The sequence below is a fragment of the Neodiprion lecontei genome, chromosome 2, assembly GCF_021901455.1.
Source record: "Neodiprion lecontei isolate iyNeoLeco1 chromosome 2, iyNeoLeco1.1, whole genome shotgun sequence".
NCBI classification, from domain to species: domain Eukaryota; kingdom Metazoa; phylum Arthropoda; class Insecta; order Hymenoptera; family Diprionidae; genus Neodiprion; species Neodiprion lecontei.
Window position 1 is genome coordinate 43,015,919 of NC_060261.1, and position 14,873 is coordinate 43,030,791.

General features: G+C 36.3%; 4 protein-coding genes across 9 annotated transcripts; 1 reads left to right on the plus strand and 3 right to left on the minus strand.

The window, feature by feature from the left end:
• Window positions 1-390: 390 nt before the first annotated feature.
• Window positions 391-2,205, minus strand: LOC107216497 (histone H3.3A). 2 transcript variants are annotated; one of them, XM_015653695.2, is made up of 3 exons: window positions 2,052-2,205; window positions 1,474-1,603; window positions 391-1,350 (listed from the first exon to the last, which is right to left on the minus strand). In XM_015653695.2, the coding sequence occupies exons 2-3, from the start codon at window positions 1,599-1,601 to the stop codon at window positions 1,068-1,070; spliced, it is 411 nt and encodes a 136-aa protein (XP_015509181.1). In that variant the 5' UTR covers window positions 1,602-1,603; window positions 2,052-2,205; the 3' UTR covers window positions 391-1,067. The 2 variants fall into 2 exon arrangements, with proteins under 2 accessions (XP_015509181.1, XP_046587592.1); XM_046731636.1 differs by having other exon boundaries at window positions 2,057-2,069.
• A 1,584-nt stretch (window positions 2,206-3,789) lies between these two features.
• LOC124293036 lies at window positions 3,790-5,383 on the minus strand. Its single transcript, XM_046731943.1, has 6 exons — window positions 5,336-5,383; window positions 4,930-5,182; window positions 4,620-4,851; window positions 4,358-4,532; window positions 4,090-4,248; window positions 3,790-3,951 (listed from the first exon to the last, which is right to left on the minus strand). The coding sequence occupies exons 1-6, from the start codon at window positions 5,381-5,383 to the stop codon at window positions 3,790-3,792; spliced, it is 1,029 nt and encodes a 342-aa protein (XP_046587899.1).
• Window positions 5,384-6,544: 1,161 nt separating this feature from the next.
• On the minus strand, window positions 6,545-9,155 carry LOC107216513 (proteasome activator complex subunit 3). Of its 4 annotated transcripts, none has more exons than XM_015653724.2 (5): window positions 9,006-9,155; window positions 7,957-7,989; window positions 7,483-7,809; window positions 7,137-7,273; window positions 6,545-7,053 (listed from the first exon to the last, which is right to left on the minus strand). In XM_015653724.2, the coding sequence occupies exons 1-5, from the start codon at window positions 9,027-9,029 to the stop codon at window positions 6,831-6,833; spliced, it is 744 nt and encodes a 247-aa protein (XP_015509210.1). In that variant the 5' UTR covers window positions 9,030-9,155; the 3' UTR covers window positions 6,545-6,830. The 4 variants fall into 4 exon arrangements, with proteins under 4 accessions (XP_015509210.1, XP_015509208.1, XP_046587590.1 ...); XM_015653722.2 differs by lacking the exon at window positions 9,006-9,155 and adding an exon at window positions 8,817-8,942; XM_046731634.1 differs by lacking the exon at window positions 9,006-9,155 and adding an exon at window positions 8,398-8,565.
• Window positions 9,156-9,381: 226 nt separating this feature from the next.
• On the plus strand, window positions 9,382-14,871 carry LOC107216512 (transmembrane channel-like protein 5). 2 transcript variants are annotated; one of them, XM_015653720.2, is made up of 10 exons: window positions 9,382-10,150; window positions 10,370-10,492; window positions 10,596-10,930; window positions 11,243-11,394; window positions 11,464-11,548; window positions 11,790-11,938; window positions 12,109-12,499; window positions 12,626-13,311; window positions 13,399-13,532; window positions 13,622-14,871. In XM_015653720.2, exons 1-10 carry the CDS (start codon window positions 10,087-10,089, stop codon window positions 13,966-13,968), a joined length of 2,466 nt encoding a protein of 821 aa, XP_015509206.1. In that variant the 5' UTR covers window positions 9,382-10,086; the 3' UTR covers window positions 13,969-14,871. The 2 variants fall into 2 exon arrangements, with proteins under 2 accessions (XP_015509206.1, XP_046587585.1); XM_046731629.1 differs by lacking the exon at window positions 9,382-10,150 and adding an exon at window positions 10,186-10,272.
• Window positions 14,872-14,873: the final 2 nt, after the last annotated feature.

Genomic DNA, 14,873 nt, shown 5'->3' on the forward strand with positions numbered 1-14,873 from the left:
ACAACAATAATAATAATAGTAATGATGCTTGATATGTGGATTGCTCTGTCCTGTACGACTTCCAGGTGCCCAGCGTAAAACCACACGCAACGCTTTATTCCGGTGAAATCTGTGGGAGTACTCATTTTTCACACATTGCGTCAAAGCATGACTCATCGCTTACTTCCTTATAAATCCTGTTTATATTCAATAAGACGTCACTTCAAATACTCGTTAAACCGCTATACTGTTTTCCTAAACCTCCCCACTCCCAGCGAGGTTTTTCCGTTACTTGTTGTGTTGCTGAAATATATGCTATTGCATCATATTGGAAATTGAAATTGTATCGAGTGTCCCCCCGAGAATGTGAGGTATCTGGGTTGGGTTCTATAAAATGAGTAATAAACAAGATTTACGTAATAATTATATGTATATTTCAAATTACTCTACACAGCTTAGTAAATATTTTTCAGATTATGAGTGCCTGGAAGTGTCACATACTTATATTGTATGTACAGACAATTATCAAGATACAGGAATATCATTACAGAAAAATAGTCCACATCGCTTTTAGACTATTGATGTGAATTATTTTTATCTCGACGAAACCGAATCAGAACTGAACGAGATATAAGATTTACTATTTCTCTTTCATATTTCAAAAACTAGATAATTGCCTGATACGAAATAATAAAAGTATATGGCAGAGCACTCTAGTATTTAGACTTCATTTTCAACTAAAAACTAATACACTTACGTTTTCTAATATATGTGTATGAGGGGCGATGTTTAGTAAAATAATGAGTGTTAACAAAACCAATCCATTGTTTCTGCTGCCACCCACTTTGAAAAGACAATTTCTTATTCAACAAAATCTACATGTTATTGTAAACTACTGGCTATCATCTGTGGATAATTGTGTTAGTGCCCAGTAACACGTTTGGCAGTGACGATTATACGATGAATGTAACAAGGGATTGATATTACCATAACGTACTTTTCTGCATTGTCAATACTTAAAAAAAAAAAAAACGGAAAAGAATGGAGTGATAACGTTTACAATGTCAGCCAATTCAATTGACCAATGCTTAAGCACGTTCGCCTCTGATTCGTCGAGCTAACTGTATATCTTTGGGCATAATAGTGACCCGCTTAGCGTGAATGGCGCACAAGTTGGTATCTTCAAAAAGACCAACCAGGTAAGCCTCAGATGCTTCTTGCAGAGCTCCAATTGCCGCACTCTGGAAACGAAGATCAGTCTTGAAGTCTTGGGCAATTTCACGAACAAGACGCTGGAAGGGTAGTTTCCTGATCAGTAATTCTGTAGATTTCTGGTATCTCCTGATCTCACGCAGAGCCACGGTTCCAGGCCTAAGATGAGAAAATCAGTGAAATTACGTTATTAGCATTTCATGTTTTCAGTAGCAATTATTAATGCATTTTGGCAAAATTCATCCATCTTTTAACAAATTGTATGAAAGATTTTTTACATGCCTGTAACGATGGGGTTTTTTCACTCCACCAGTTGAAGGTGCACTCTTGCGGGCAGCTTTTGTGGCTAGCTGTTTACGAGGAGCCTTTCCTCCCGTCGATTTACGGGCAGTTTGCTTGGTACGAGCCATTACTAAGGAGAACCAGATTATTCTAGGTAACTTAGATGTCTCAAGTGTGAGTGTAACGCAAGAATATTCCCGTGTGTACGTGACAGTTGAGAATTGAATTTATACCATATAGTACAATAATATACGTGATAAAAAGCTTCACAATGAAATTCAACGCGTTATGCGCATAACGTTCGTTCTTACATTCGTATTTTACTCCAATGAAATTAGAAAAATTATTGCAGTCTCCAAGATAAATGTGTCAATAATTTCCCTCCAAAATGTTTCACATAGACAAAATGGCGGTAGGTGTGCAACGGTTGTTGCCAGTGTAACGACGCGTTTGGGATAAATTGCAATCCAAGTTTTATCTGGTGCCACCCGACAAAATAGGCACAGAGTTTGTCAGCACTTCGAAGTGGCAATACGCAATATCAGAAAATAAACGATCGTATATATTAAGATTTTTACCTTACGATTGTATAAAGGTGCGGCGGTAACGTTTTTCTACGGTCCTAACACAGGGAGGAATTCAAAGCAACTGATCCCCAATTTACCACAGTGTACGAAGAGTGAAGCAGCCAGCGCACGAACTCAATCAAGAGCTTAGTCGCGTGGAGGGGGCAGGCGTCTGCTGACAACAGTGAGTGCTGATATTGCTGATTCCGCTCCTGCGATCTTGGAGTGGGGGATCGTAAGGGTTGAACGGGTTGAATTTGGGAAACCCTGTTCGCCATCTTCCACCGCTAGAGGCGCTACAGAGATAAGCTACGTGCTCCGAATAAATTTCGTTATTATACCATTGAGTTCGGATGTATAAAGACTGCTAGCCTTATGCACTCTGCTTCGTGGATGACCGCACGGTAAGGGAACTGAAGGGATGCGGGGGAAAGTGCAATATTCGTGTCAGTCCGATAAGACCAGTCAGTAAGTCCAGAGCAATGGGATTATCGCCAGAACTACTTTCGTTTCTATTCTAGGGGCTGAACTTCTTTATACGTTATGTCCAGTCCATAATTCTACGGCGACCTTAGAGCGCATAAATATTACACTTTTTAAATGTAAAATTCACGATTTGTTATCGTTTGATGTTTATTTTAACGTGTACATTGACTGATTCATTATAACTAAAGATGTAAAGTCAGATGCCCTTGATCAAATTTTCGTGACTAGTTTTCGGGGGATAGGTGGAATAATTCTTCAATCAACGGTATTGGTTTGCGGTATTCAAATTCAGCGCCTGACGTCGCAAGCGACGGCAATTCGGTAGTCAAAGGCTGTGAGCGACTCATCTCGACTGGTTGAGATCTGCGAGTGAACGTCGAAGGTGCCGGTCGGCATCATTCGTTGTCGGGTACGTCCTTAGAGTGCGGGAAGCTGCGCACTTTTGCGCACCAAAATCTAGATTGCTCTTTTAAGTCCGTATCGCATAATTCGATCAGCGTATTTCTGCTAAGTTTACATTCGGCAATGGAAATGCGACCACGGACGCGTGGACCAAAGAACGATGATTTAGGTAGATGTTATAATAGACCGTAAATACTGGAGAAGGTGAGCTTAGTATAATATCGTGGCTTTTTGCTATATTGTGTGAAATTTCACTTTTGATGAACTTGTATCTTTACGTGGTGTAATGTGTTTTGGTGCTCTGTTTGCACATTTTTAGTAAATGCGTAACTGTGAGCGGAGTTTCATCTGAATTTCATCCCGAGTTTCGGATGATCCATTTTACCGATACTCCCTTGTGGGTCGTTCGCTTTAAAGTCTTGTTATTTCTTTTTTCATTTTTGACTATTACTGTATCTTCTGATGGGATAAATGCCGATGTTTACCAATTTTGCGAGTTCGTCTACGGGTTTTCCACTCAGTGTAAGTATGCGCATGCAGTCAAACTCGATCAACGAAAAAAAATTCGCTCATCTACAGTAAAAACAATTTTGAGATGATCTACAATAAATATAATCACCGAATAACATCAATTAAAAAACAACATGAGTATATGCATTATGAATGTAAATAGAGACATCGACTTCACATCCAGTGCATATATTTTATTAACAATGGTTCGACATGACCACTCACAGTACATCGTACACAAACTAATGCAAATAACATAGAAGCCAAGCGATTTTGATACTGACGGACATGCGTAAATGCTTTGACTATAGGTACACCGTAAATGGGTATAACTCAAGCCTACTGCGGATAGTCACTCCAATATTTTTTTGGAATCTCTGGATAACTTGTAAAATTGACTATTGCTGAATAAACTTTCATAGAGGTAGACATAATTATCTCGTAACCGCACCAGCCGATGACAAAGATTCACGTTTCTCAACTTGTCACTAATTTTCAATCCCGGGACAGCATTCTTAAAAATAATTTGGTCAAATCTCAATTAGGTATCAATCTACTCATGCGAACTGAAAACCTATCTTTACATAGTAATTAACAATATTATGCGACAAATTATGAAAGCAGAAGAAAATGAAATGACAGATTCACATACCTTTTCGACATTATGGATCTGATTTTCCTGAAGATACTTCAAATGGAAGAAAAGCTCGTAAGCCCAGCCGTCAATGGCTTCGGTTTTTCGTATAGCATGGATCAAAGTAGGCGTCGGAGGCGTGAAATTCAAAGCAAGCGCTTGTAGCCAGCGTTTCAACTGTAACATTATAGGTATATTATACATAGAACATAATGTTGCACAACTCGCAAGAATTGAGATTCCAATCTTAGATTTCATAAAAACTGTATAAAAGCTATTGAAATACTTTTGTTGTATCCGCGATAAGCTGAGCCACGGCTGGTCTCATTATTCTCATGCAATTGTCGAGCGTCGAACCGAGATCAGTCTGCATTAATTTCATCGACGCTCTACTTTCCGGTAGCGACCAAATTATCGAAGCGCCACATTTAGCGCTCATAATATCTCCGCGCTGTATTAAGCTATGTGAATAGATATGCGATTAAGAAGATATAACTTCGGTTATTCAGGGTGTAAAATTCGCAGTTCGACAAAATACCGCGTCTTACTAATCCTTTAGCATGGTGAGAGCATGATTTGCGATGTATTGAGTCGGCCTGATTACTGTATTTTTTGTACAAGCCGCAAGACTGTTTGATAGAAAAGCCAGGATACGTGCCAGAGGTCCTGGACGACGTCGAAAATTTATTTGATCTGATCTTCGCGAACGGTGATGATTTCTCTTTGATAATCCATGACGTTGAATAGGTCGGCTTGAGTTTGATTCGGAGCATAATGCATCTGCTGGTTTATCATTACATAGTTAAACACGATTGTGTACCGAAAGGTTGAACAAGATATGTGAATATTAGACGAATCAATAGTTAACAAGATTATCCGTACTTGCGATAATTAAAAATGTACGTATATCTTTTTTTTTCTTACAATTCACATGGTCATTCTCCAAACTGGTTTCATTCGGAACGTATTTATTAGTCGGAATGCAAGGCACACGTATTTGGGGTTCTCTGTTTTCCGGATTTCTTTTAACGTCAACTTCCGGTACATAAGCATCAATGATATCATTTAAGGCTTTAACTTTGTTAGGAAATCCATTTAAACACGTAAGAGCCTACAGGAAAAATACTTTTCTTCAAAAAAGACGCTGTCGCATTCTGCCGAATTTATATTCAGAAGAACATTAAAAATTTTGATTGGAAAGATTTTCAAATTCACAATTTCATTTTGACAAACTATTTTGTAATGAAGACTGCGAATCACTTACCTCGCGCTGCAGTCGGTCTAGATACGATGCCTCAATTTCGTAATCCATTATATCGGTTTCTACTGAATTAAAAATTTCCTTTTTTTTATTCATAAAACAATGTTTTTCTATTTTTTTGCTGAAATTCGATGTTTGTTCTGTGACAGCTCAATTTTGTATGAAAAATTTCTCTTCAAACAAAACCAAAACAAAAATTGTCCTCTTTGAGTTTGTGAAATCGGATGTTTATAATACTATAGCTACAAGCACCGCGTGTATTGTTACATTATTCTATTTTCATTTATTCGTTTCACGTTTCAAAATACAAGGTTAAATCAAAAGTTATACGTATGCTATATGTATATTATATTTAGAGCCATATAATCAGCCATTACGAAACCAATCACAACACCTTCCAGATCTATGATCGTTATACATACCGACATAACGAAAGAAAGAAATTTAGGTATATTTTTGCTGTGTGATTTCTGACAGAATAAAAAAAATCGTAGACTCAATACTGATGGTAAAAAGTATCAGATGAAAGTAGAGGGCACAAATTATTCTACGCCCTGTAAGTACTTTCATTACTTTTGACACAGTTGAATTCTTGTTGCAAATAAATAAAATACTTCTGAACCGTAAATTTTCAAGAAATATACCAATGTGAACATCAAAGAAATGTTCACTCTGTAAACCTTCTCCAGTTCTTCTTCAATTGCCAAATCTTCATTAAGAGCACACCTATATTAATAAATACAAATATCATGTCTTTTGGGTATGTTGTAAAAAATTACGTACTTCAAGTTAAGATACTTTGCATTATAGATATATTTTCCAGTGCTGAAGAAGTTTTCTTTCTGGGTTTAGTAAGATTGATAATGATGATTTGGGTCGTAATTTTATAATTACTATTCAATGGAGTCTGTCTATTTTTTAGAGTCTAATTAATCTCAAATTCTTATAAATTAAGTCGATGATCATGATTTACTAATCACTCGAGAAAATTAATTTGCCGATTCTCAATTGCTGATCGCATGTACATACATGCAGGAAGCATAAATATCGAATTTCATATCAAACCCCACAGGGACGATAAGTTAAACGATATATGATAACCTTTTTGATAATTGAAGAAAAAAGGAGATAGATTTCGCAATAAACAGAAATTATTTACTTAAAAGCAAGCAAATAAGCAAAAGTGTGTTTATACATATACTTATCTATGCAGTGGATGGAACCTAGTTCAAATTAAAACATGTTCAGATCCTACAACCCATACATGGCGAAAACAGTTTTTTTTTTGTTTTTTTTTTTTAGATTTAGAACACATTACAATAATGAAAGGGTTCAAGTACTGGTGGTAGTGGTAAGATGTTTGTAACGTAATTCTGATTTCATCGAAAAGCAAGATTTCTTAATTTTATCGTTCATCATTTTTTACCACATCATACTCTCTGAGGTTTAAATTAGAATAAAGTTTGCACTCATATGTGAGGGCGATGTTGATTTTTCCTTAATACAAGGATTCAGCGTTTGTCGATCGAGGCCGCTTTATCTTCTCAAGATTTTTTATAACTATGTCGTGTAACGAACAGTAACGGTTACGAACTTCACACATCACCAGCCATAAGCTGAGGTATTCCTTTTCGTCCAATTCTTGAACCGAGCGCCTGTAGTCAATGATGTGTGGATATTTGGCTACTTTACTTACAATTTTACCTCTTGATATGAAGTACCTAGAAAAAAGCATTTCATTATTGTTATATGTCATCATTTTCAATTATGCCGTGTTTTACAAGACATGCGCAACATTTCTTACCTCGAAATTTGATCAAAGAATGCTGCAGCTTCGCTTTCAACTGATTGGATTTCAGCTAAAGTGTCTTCCTGGATTGAGACACCAAAATTGTTTCCATCTTCAATTTTTGGAATCATAAACGAAATCCACATTTTCAGCTGTAGAAACAATGTGAAGGAAAATAAATTAACAAAACGGAGCGACATTTCTCGACCGAGATAATAAATGATTAACATATATGGGGAAACTAGCATTACATAAGACATAGATTTTTTAATCAATATGCTATGTTCTTCTCAATTATCTCAGGAGTTGTTTTTTTCAATTTTTCGCGGTTTTATAACCTTTTCCTCAACAATATACTTACAAGGTTGGAATCCTCGACAAGTTGCCTGATGTATGGCTTGGCAATACGAATCAGTTCACAGAGTGGTTTGTTACATGGTACGGGTCCGCTGGGGAGAACCATAACTTTGGTACCGCTGGCCTCAATATCGTTCAAATTGTTCTCCAGCTTCAGTTTTTTTGTTGCTGGTCCATCGTCGGAATGATTAAGCGAAATTGGATCTGGGATAGGGACATTCAAATCCTGATGTACATCGGAAAGTTCACGGTTGCAGAAGCTCGGTGTTTCCAAAAGCTCATTAAGCTTCATTATCTTCTCAGGAAAGCCTTTTATGATCAATTGTTCCGCCTGATGTTTGTATGAAAAAACATTTTAATAGCAAATGGTTAGGGGATCAGTGTAGCGTTCGAAATAGATTCGGTACTGCTGTTAAACTTTCGATTCAAATTGCAAGGTTCATTAACTGCTGTTTCGACTTAAGTGGATATTGATTACCTTCGTTTTAAGCGAATCTTTGTATTCCTGGACCTGCAAGGAGAATTAATAATTAACATTTTGTATAAATTCAGTTGCAGATTCACTTTCATGCATGTTCTACTCAACTTATTCTCAAATACCTCAGTTTCAGTAAAAGCATCTTTCGAACCTTTTGATTCATTGCTTGGAACAGGGCGAAAAAATAACGGCAACATTTCTGGTAATTTTAAGTGATTTTTACGTTGTTAAATTTTTTACGCTACTTCTACGCCTGAATACGGTATATGTTTAATTAATTTGTCATTTTTTATTAGCGGTGACATGACTTACGAATTTTGGCAGGTTATTGAGAAATTTTTGTCGTCAAACAAATGAATTCGTTAAAATTCACTTTTATCAATATCTAATATCTGCAGGTAAGTATGATATCATTCGAAGGACATGTAGACAAAATTATACCTTGCAGCTTGTGTGATACATGAAGAAAATTTCTAACGACAGACTATTTTTTATAAGGCAGCGACGCTTTATGACGGCAGGTCATGGCTGAAAAATATACGCGTCATAATCACAAGGAAGTGTTAAAAGTTTTGTCAACTGAAACGCAGGTTCGACTTGTAAATGTAACAATAATAATCTACATATTTGTAAAAAAAACGTGAAAAATTTCCGCAATAGGCAAGTATGCGGACTAAACTTTCCAATTTATATCGTACGTACGGCGCAATGTGCACGATTTAAGGTTAGGTTAGGTTAATAGCACAGTAGAACGGTGATGTTTAAGCGGCATTGTAGAAAGTGAATAGTGAATAAGGATTTTACAAAATTTAGGATCGTGTACTATGATCGATAATGGGTAAGGAAAGTTTGACAATTACCACATTTGTTGGTGCCATCGTGAAACACAAAACAATACTAAGCCGAGCCTGTAACCTGTAACCCTACCGGTCGATGTTGGCACTAGTTAAAAACCAGTTATATTTCACCTTTCTGAGAACTCTTGGGACTAAAATTTTGCGCAGGAAGGGTTAGACGGATGTCTTAGGTGTTGTTAACAAAGAAATTACCTTCTGCAACGTTGAATCAGCCATTATATCACTTAGTAAAAAATATAACTTATAAAATATAACCACACTCTTTTCCTCGTTGAAACGTGCAACTTCAAACCTATAAGTGGTCTCTGCTTCCAACAGGAAGTTGTCAATGAGTTTTGGAACGCTCTAGTCAAATCAAAAACCAACTAACTATATCAGTGTCTTCAGTAAACAACAATCGCATTTATATTCACATTTATTCACTGAAAATTGGCCAAAATTCAATGATTGGGCGTATTCCAATGGTACTAAAATCATTCCAAGCACTTTATGTATTCTCCATTCACACGATGAACCTCGATCTGATCTTGATATTCCGCAAGTCAGTTGACTCATCTTCGATTTCACGAAACGCTGCAACCAAAACGCGCAACTGTGTCTTTATTAATACAAAACAGTATACATAGTTTAACACATTAATGTGGAAACGTTTGTAAATATGTAGCGATCCACGCTATAGAGTTGTACATGAAATCAGTCGTTTTTAACTATGATTAAAAAAAAATTGTATAATGCACGGACATCACTAATCCTTGAAAGACGTAGCTTTGTGTACATTATTTAAGCATTTCTAATTTTTAAATCAATACGTTGCAGCATACGCTGTCGTAAAAATATTTCACTTGATTAAAATCGAGTAAGGTAAGATAAAATGACTCAACGATTTGATACAACGTTGATCCGGTGTATTTTTGAATATTCGCCTTTCTTGTATAATCGCGCCTGTAAAATCGAAGAGACTCAGCAACTCGATTATTAGATTCGATTTAAAAGCCTCGAATTGTGACAGATGAGAATTGAGACGTGCGAGGAATGATAAACAAATGCATACTTTGAAGCTGAGTAACCGAATCACTGGTGGAATAAACTCTCAAAGATAAACAATCTCAAATTATTGACTCAAGTCTCACGGCCGACGGCATGTACTTGACATTAGTCGAACGGATACGTGTTGATAAGATAATACATTTCCTATGATAACGATCTATTCACGTATTAGCAACAGGAAATAACAGCGCGTTAGTTATTGAGAATTGATTTAATTGAATTAAGGATGACGAACGAACCAGGTACCTCAAAAGATGATCATCCACCTAATGATGTTGGAGGGATACCTCGTAAGTGTTCATCAATATCTTACTAGGCGTATTCATCGTACTTCATAGACAACCATTTTTTAAGTCCTACTCAATGAATCCGTTTGGTGTACTGTTAAAATGCAAAAATAGCATTGTGTAAGGTATTCTATAGAACCTTTCTCTTGCTTCATCATATTCATTAACACTTGTCGATACATTTTCAAAAGATCATACTGAAGTCTCGATGTATTGTTATAGCAAATACATCCAGCGAATTAGATGTATCAAATGTGGAAAAACATTGGGGATTAACAATGAGGCGTCCATCAGTACAACGGAAACATGCACAGCATGCTCGATATATGCCGTCCAGAACTTTAGGTGAATATTATTATTGAGTCTCTATGTTTATTTATCAATGAAAGAAGAGTATCTAACGAGATACTTTTGTCCTGTGTTTTTTCAAACATTTCAATTATTTCAGTCGGTTTGAATGAGGAGACAAAACATGAACGGCACGGACGGACAAACGCGCTTCTGTATGCTACCATGAGAGCTCATCGAGAACCTGTCTCACCAACAGAAGATCGTGCAATGAACATAGCGAGCCGCATGGAGTTGGACGACGAACTAATGCACGATGATCCTATATCAGAACTTCTTAGAATAGAGAAACTGCGAGACATGCCACAGTGTCTTACTGTGAAAAGGACAATTAAGGCTAGGCTTACGACATCGGTCAGCGAAAATAAGAAGAAAAGGAAACCGATCAGCTTTTGGAAGCGACTGAAATACAAAATCAGTATGAGTTTTACCAAGGTGACAATTGGAATGCAGAATTTTTTCATGCTGTTTAAACTAAGTCCAGAGGATTTTGTACTTTAAAAATGAATATTTTTAAGCTCTGCCGATTTCTAAGTTACACAGTTTTATGTAAACTATGTCCAACTGTTTTAAAGAATGATTTATTTCAATGTCAGGATTTGTGAGGCCTCAACTTTTTAGCTAGAGATAGTCTAATTTCAAAATTAACCACACATTCTACCATCATTTCTCAGTACAAGAGGCACTGTCACTCATACATAACAACTCATTAGACATACTAGCGCCTAAAAATACTTTTGAATGCAGATTGGTATGGCAATGCGTGAGGTCGCATCGACTATGGAGCTGTGGTATCATTCGATCAAAGCAATCGAGGGTCATTTTGGTAGCGGGGTAGCTACTTACTTCAAATTTCTGCGCTGGTTATTCATTTCAAACACCATATGCTGTGTCTTGAGGTACTAGTATCTTCAACTATATGAATCGTACACACGTGTAGTTTGATTTAACATGATTTATACTTTTAGTTTGGGATTCATCGTCCTACCACAGTCTTTGTTGGAAGCGTATTCAGATACGGCATTCAGTGGATGGGATCTTTTAACAGGAACTGTAAGTCTGCTGACTAAGAGTAATAAGAGTTATTGAAAACTTGAAAGATCAGGTGTAAGGAAAATAATCCAGCTTTCTTGACTAAATCAATTATATCTTTAGTTGTTACTTTTAACGGTAATTTTAATAACTGAAAAATGAACCTCAGTATGACAATGAAATAGAGATGGATGCCAACAACCAGTTCCATTGGACGAAAAAATTTTGGTTAATTAATAATGCAAGTAATTTCACGTTATAGGGCTTTTTTACGGATTCGATAATGTATTACGGATTTTATTCAAATGGAACAGTCTCAAAAGGATCTTACCTGACATACAGCATTCCATCAGCGTATTTTATGACGTTGTTATGTTGTTATATTTTCACTTTTCTTCTTCTTTCAATCAAGTTAGTATGCATTTATTTACGGTGTTAATCGTCTTATCATTTATCGAATTGTTTATTCATGTTTACATTTCATGCAACTCAAGCGAGGAGCAAAAACAAGTAAACGTTGCTGGCACCTTATTAATATTTTATTAATCAAAGTTGGTAAATCCAAATACTTCTTGTTCTAGAGTTGCACGTTCATATCGTAAGAATTTTATTGAAACTGCCGGTGGCTTGACTAATCTGTACGCCAGCAAAATATTTTGTGGTTGGGACTTCGGCATCGCTTCTTACAAAGCAGCAAACTTACGGTCTGCTACCATTTATGGAGAATTAAAGGAGTTATTGGGAGAAGCCCAGAAACAATCACACAAAGGCTGTGTCATCAAAACTTATGTGCTGTTAATTCAAGTAGCTGTGACGGTATTAGTAATTACTATTATGTCCAGCACTGGAGTATTACTATGGAAATTATTGACCCAGTACACAGTGGACTACAGTCAAACCGTCTTTACTTTGCTTGTACCATTATCTATTACGACTGTCATGAACCTATATCCAGCGTTTTTCTCATGGCTGGTTAGTATTCAATGTAATAATACATAGGCATGCATACTTTGTAAGCTGAAAGTGGAAATTGATGGCGTTCATTTATGAGTTGTTGACGTTTGTTCCATTAATCATTGTTGTTATTATTACTTGTAGGCTCAATACGAAGGCTATGCGAGTAAACGCACAACTCTCTACGTAACAATGATAAGAACCTATATTATGGAAGTTGTGATTGTTGGAGTGCTTCTAGCCTTTTGGCTCTCTCATTCAACCGAAAATTGCTGGCAGACTGCATTTACTCAGGAAATATATCGGCTAATTATTATTGACTTCATAATATCTATAGTCCTGATATTCATGGCTCAAATGATAAGATCAAAGATTTACATATTGGGATGGAAGAAAATTGGGGCACCAAGATTTGACATAGCTCGAAACACCTTGAATCTGACTTACAATCAGACACTGTTCTGGATAGCTTTCTACTTTAGTCCACCAATGTCATTCGTTATTCTTGCAAAATTGATCTTGATTTTTTATATCAAGAAATACGGAGTCTTGAATCACTGTGAACCACCATCGCGATCCTGGAGAGCTGCGCAAACGCAGACTCTTTTTTTGGCACTAGCATTTCTGTCAATGGTTGGTGTACTCACAGTTCTTGGATACATTGTGACGAATATAAAATCTCAGGATTGTGGCCCGTTTCAAGATTACGAGTACACTTGGCAAATGGTTGTTTTGGGCGTACTGCAGCTAAGAAATGACAGTCAATTCTGGGTGGTTGTTACAGGATTAGCAAAACCTGGTATCGGTGCTGCAATACTAATTGCAATGTGGTAAGTAGTTAGAACTTTAATAATAAGGAACCTTCGACTATCTACCATTAAGATATTGGAAAATAATGCTGGTGCAACAAATTTCAGCGTTGCTGTTTATTATTTGCGTGCCAAGGCTTGTGCCAGAAAAGAAATGGTTGAAATTTTACGAGGCATGTTGGTCTTGGAAGCTCAGGACAAGGAATTCCTTCTAAATGGAATATCTAGAGTGACAGAGGAACGTTAGTATCCCGAGTACTTACCTTTCCGAACACTGCACTATACTTCAATACAGGCATAGTCTCTAATTCAAAAATTTTACTTTTCATAGAATGGTTGTATCACCTGAATCCGCTACTAACACCACGACCTAGTTTGCTAACCAATCCTCAGCAGGAGCATGTCGGGGGGACTCCAGCTCGTCACCGTCGTTATAGTAAACTGAACTATCATGCCCGAAAATCAAGTATATCCTCGATAAATTATCAGGAATCAAATAATGCATTGCACAAATCATTGTCTTCTGATGCCTTTCGCGAAAGTATTGGTAATAGAAATGATCAGTACTTGGAATTGACTCAAAGGCCAAGCACGGTTTCGGACGCTAGTAGTATTCATGATTCTATAAAAAGTCGGGATGCAAACGAAGGGATCGCTCGTCAATACGACTTCTTTTAGTCAACAAGATTACAGTATAGGCTTGTCTATTAGACAAGTATGGATAATTTAGTTAAGTATTGAAATTTGTATTTGTCTTTTGCTATATCGCAAAAATCTAATGGTATGGACAGTGCTGTTAAGATTACTAACTATTGGTGTTTTTTTTTTTAAATGTATTCTTGAGACTGCTATGGATTGAGTAGCTGTAGCTCGTACAGTACAGTATTATTTATATTCAAGCATTTTTACACATCGTTCTTTGATATTTTTGTGCTTTAATAACATATTTTTACATACCAGTTTTGCTATAGTATTTACGTATTATTATTTTGTGGCTCTAATACAAACTCGACCAATGTGTATGGCAGATAATTTAGATTTGGGAATAATAGAAATCACGAAAACAGACATTACAAATTCCGCGAGAGTTTCAAATTCTCTCACAAAAATTTTCACGTCAAGAACGACAACTGAGATATTCTTAATCAAAATATTAGGTGTAATGTTAGGTAATGATAAAGTTCTGCAGATCCATTCGGTATGCACACCCTACTTTATTGTGCCACAGATTGAAAGCCTATACCAAATAGTAAGTGAAATAATTTGTGATAAAGTTGAACTGTACAAACAATTTATTATCATTGAGAATAGAATCAAATGCAATGACATTGTGCCAATTTTAGTGGTAATATGATAGACTCGAATATATATATATATACATAAAAATAAATATATTTTTTAAAAAATATTTGTAAACACTTTTGTAACTTATCTCTAGTTTTAATCACAAATATGCCTTCAGAAATGAATAATGATTCCTATACATACACATACATATGTGTACCCCTAATTTGTTCTTACTTGACAACGGTTGTTAAGAAAATAAACATCGTACTTCAGTGACGACACATGTGCTATCGATT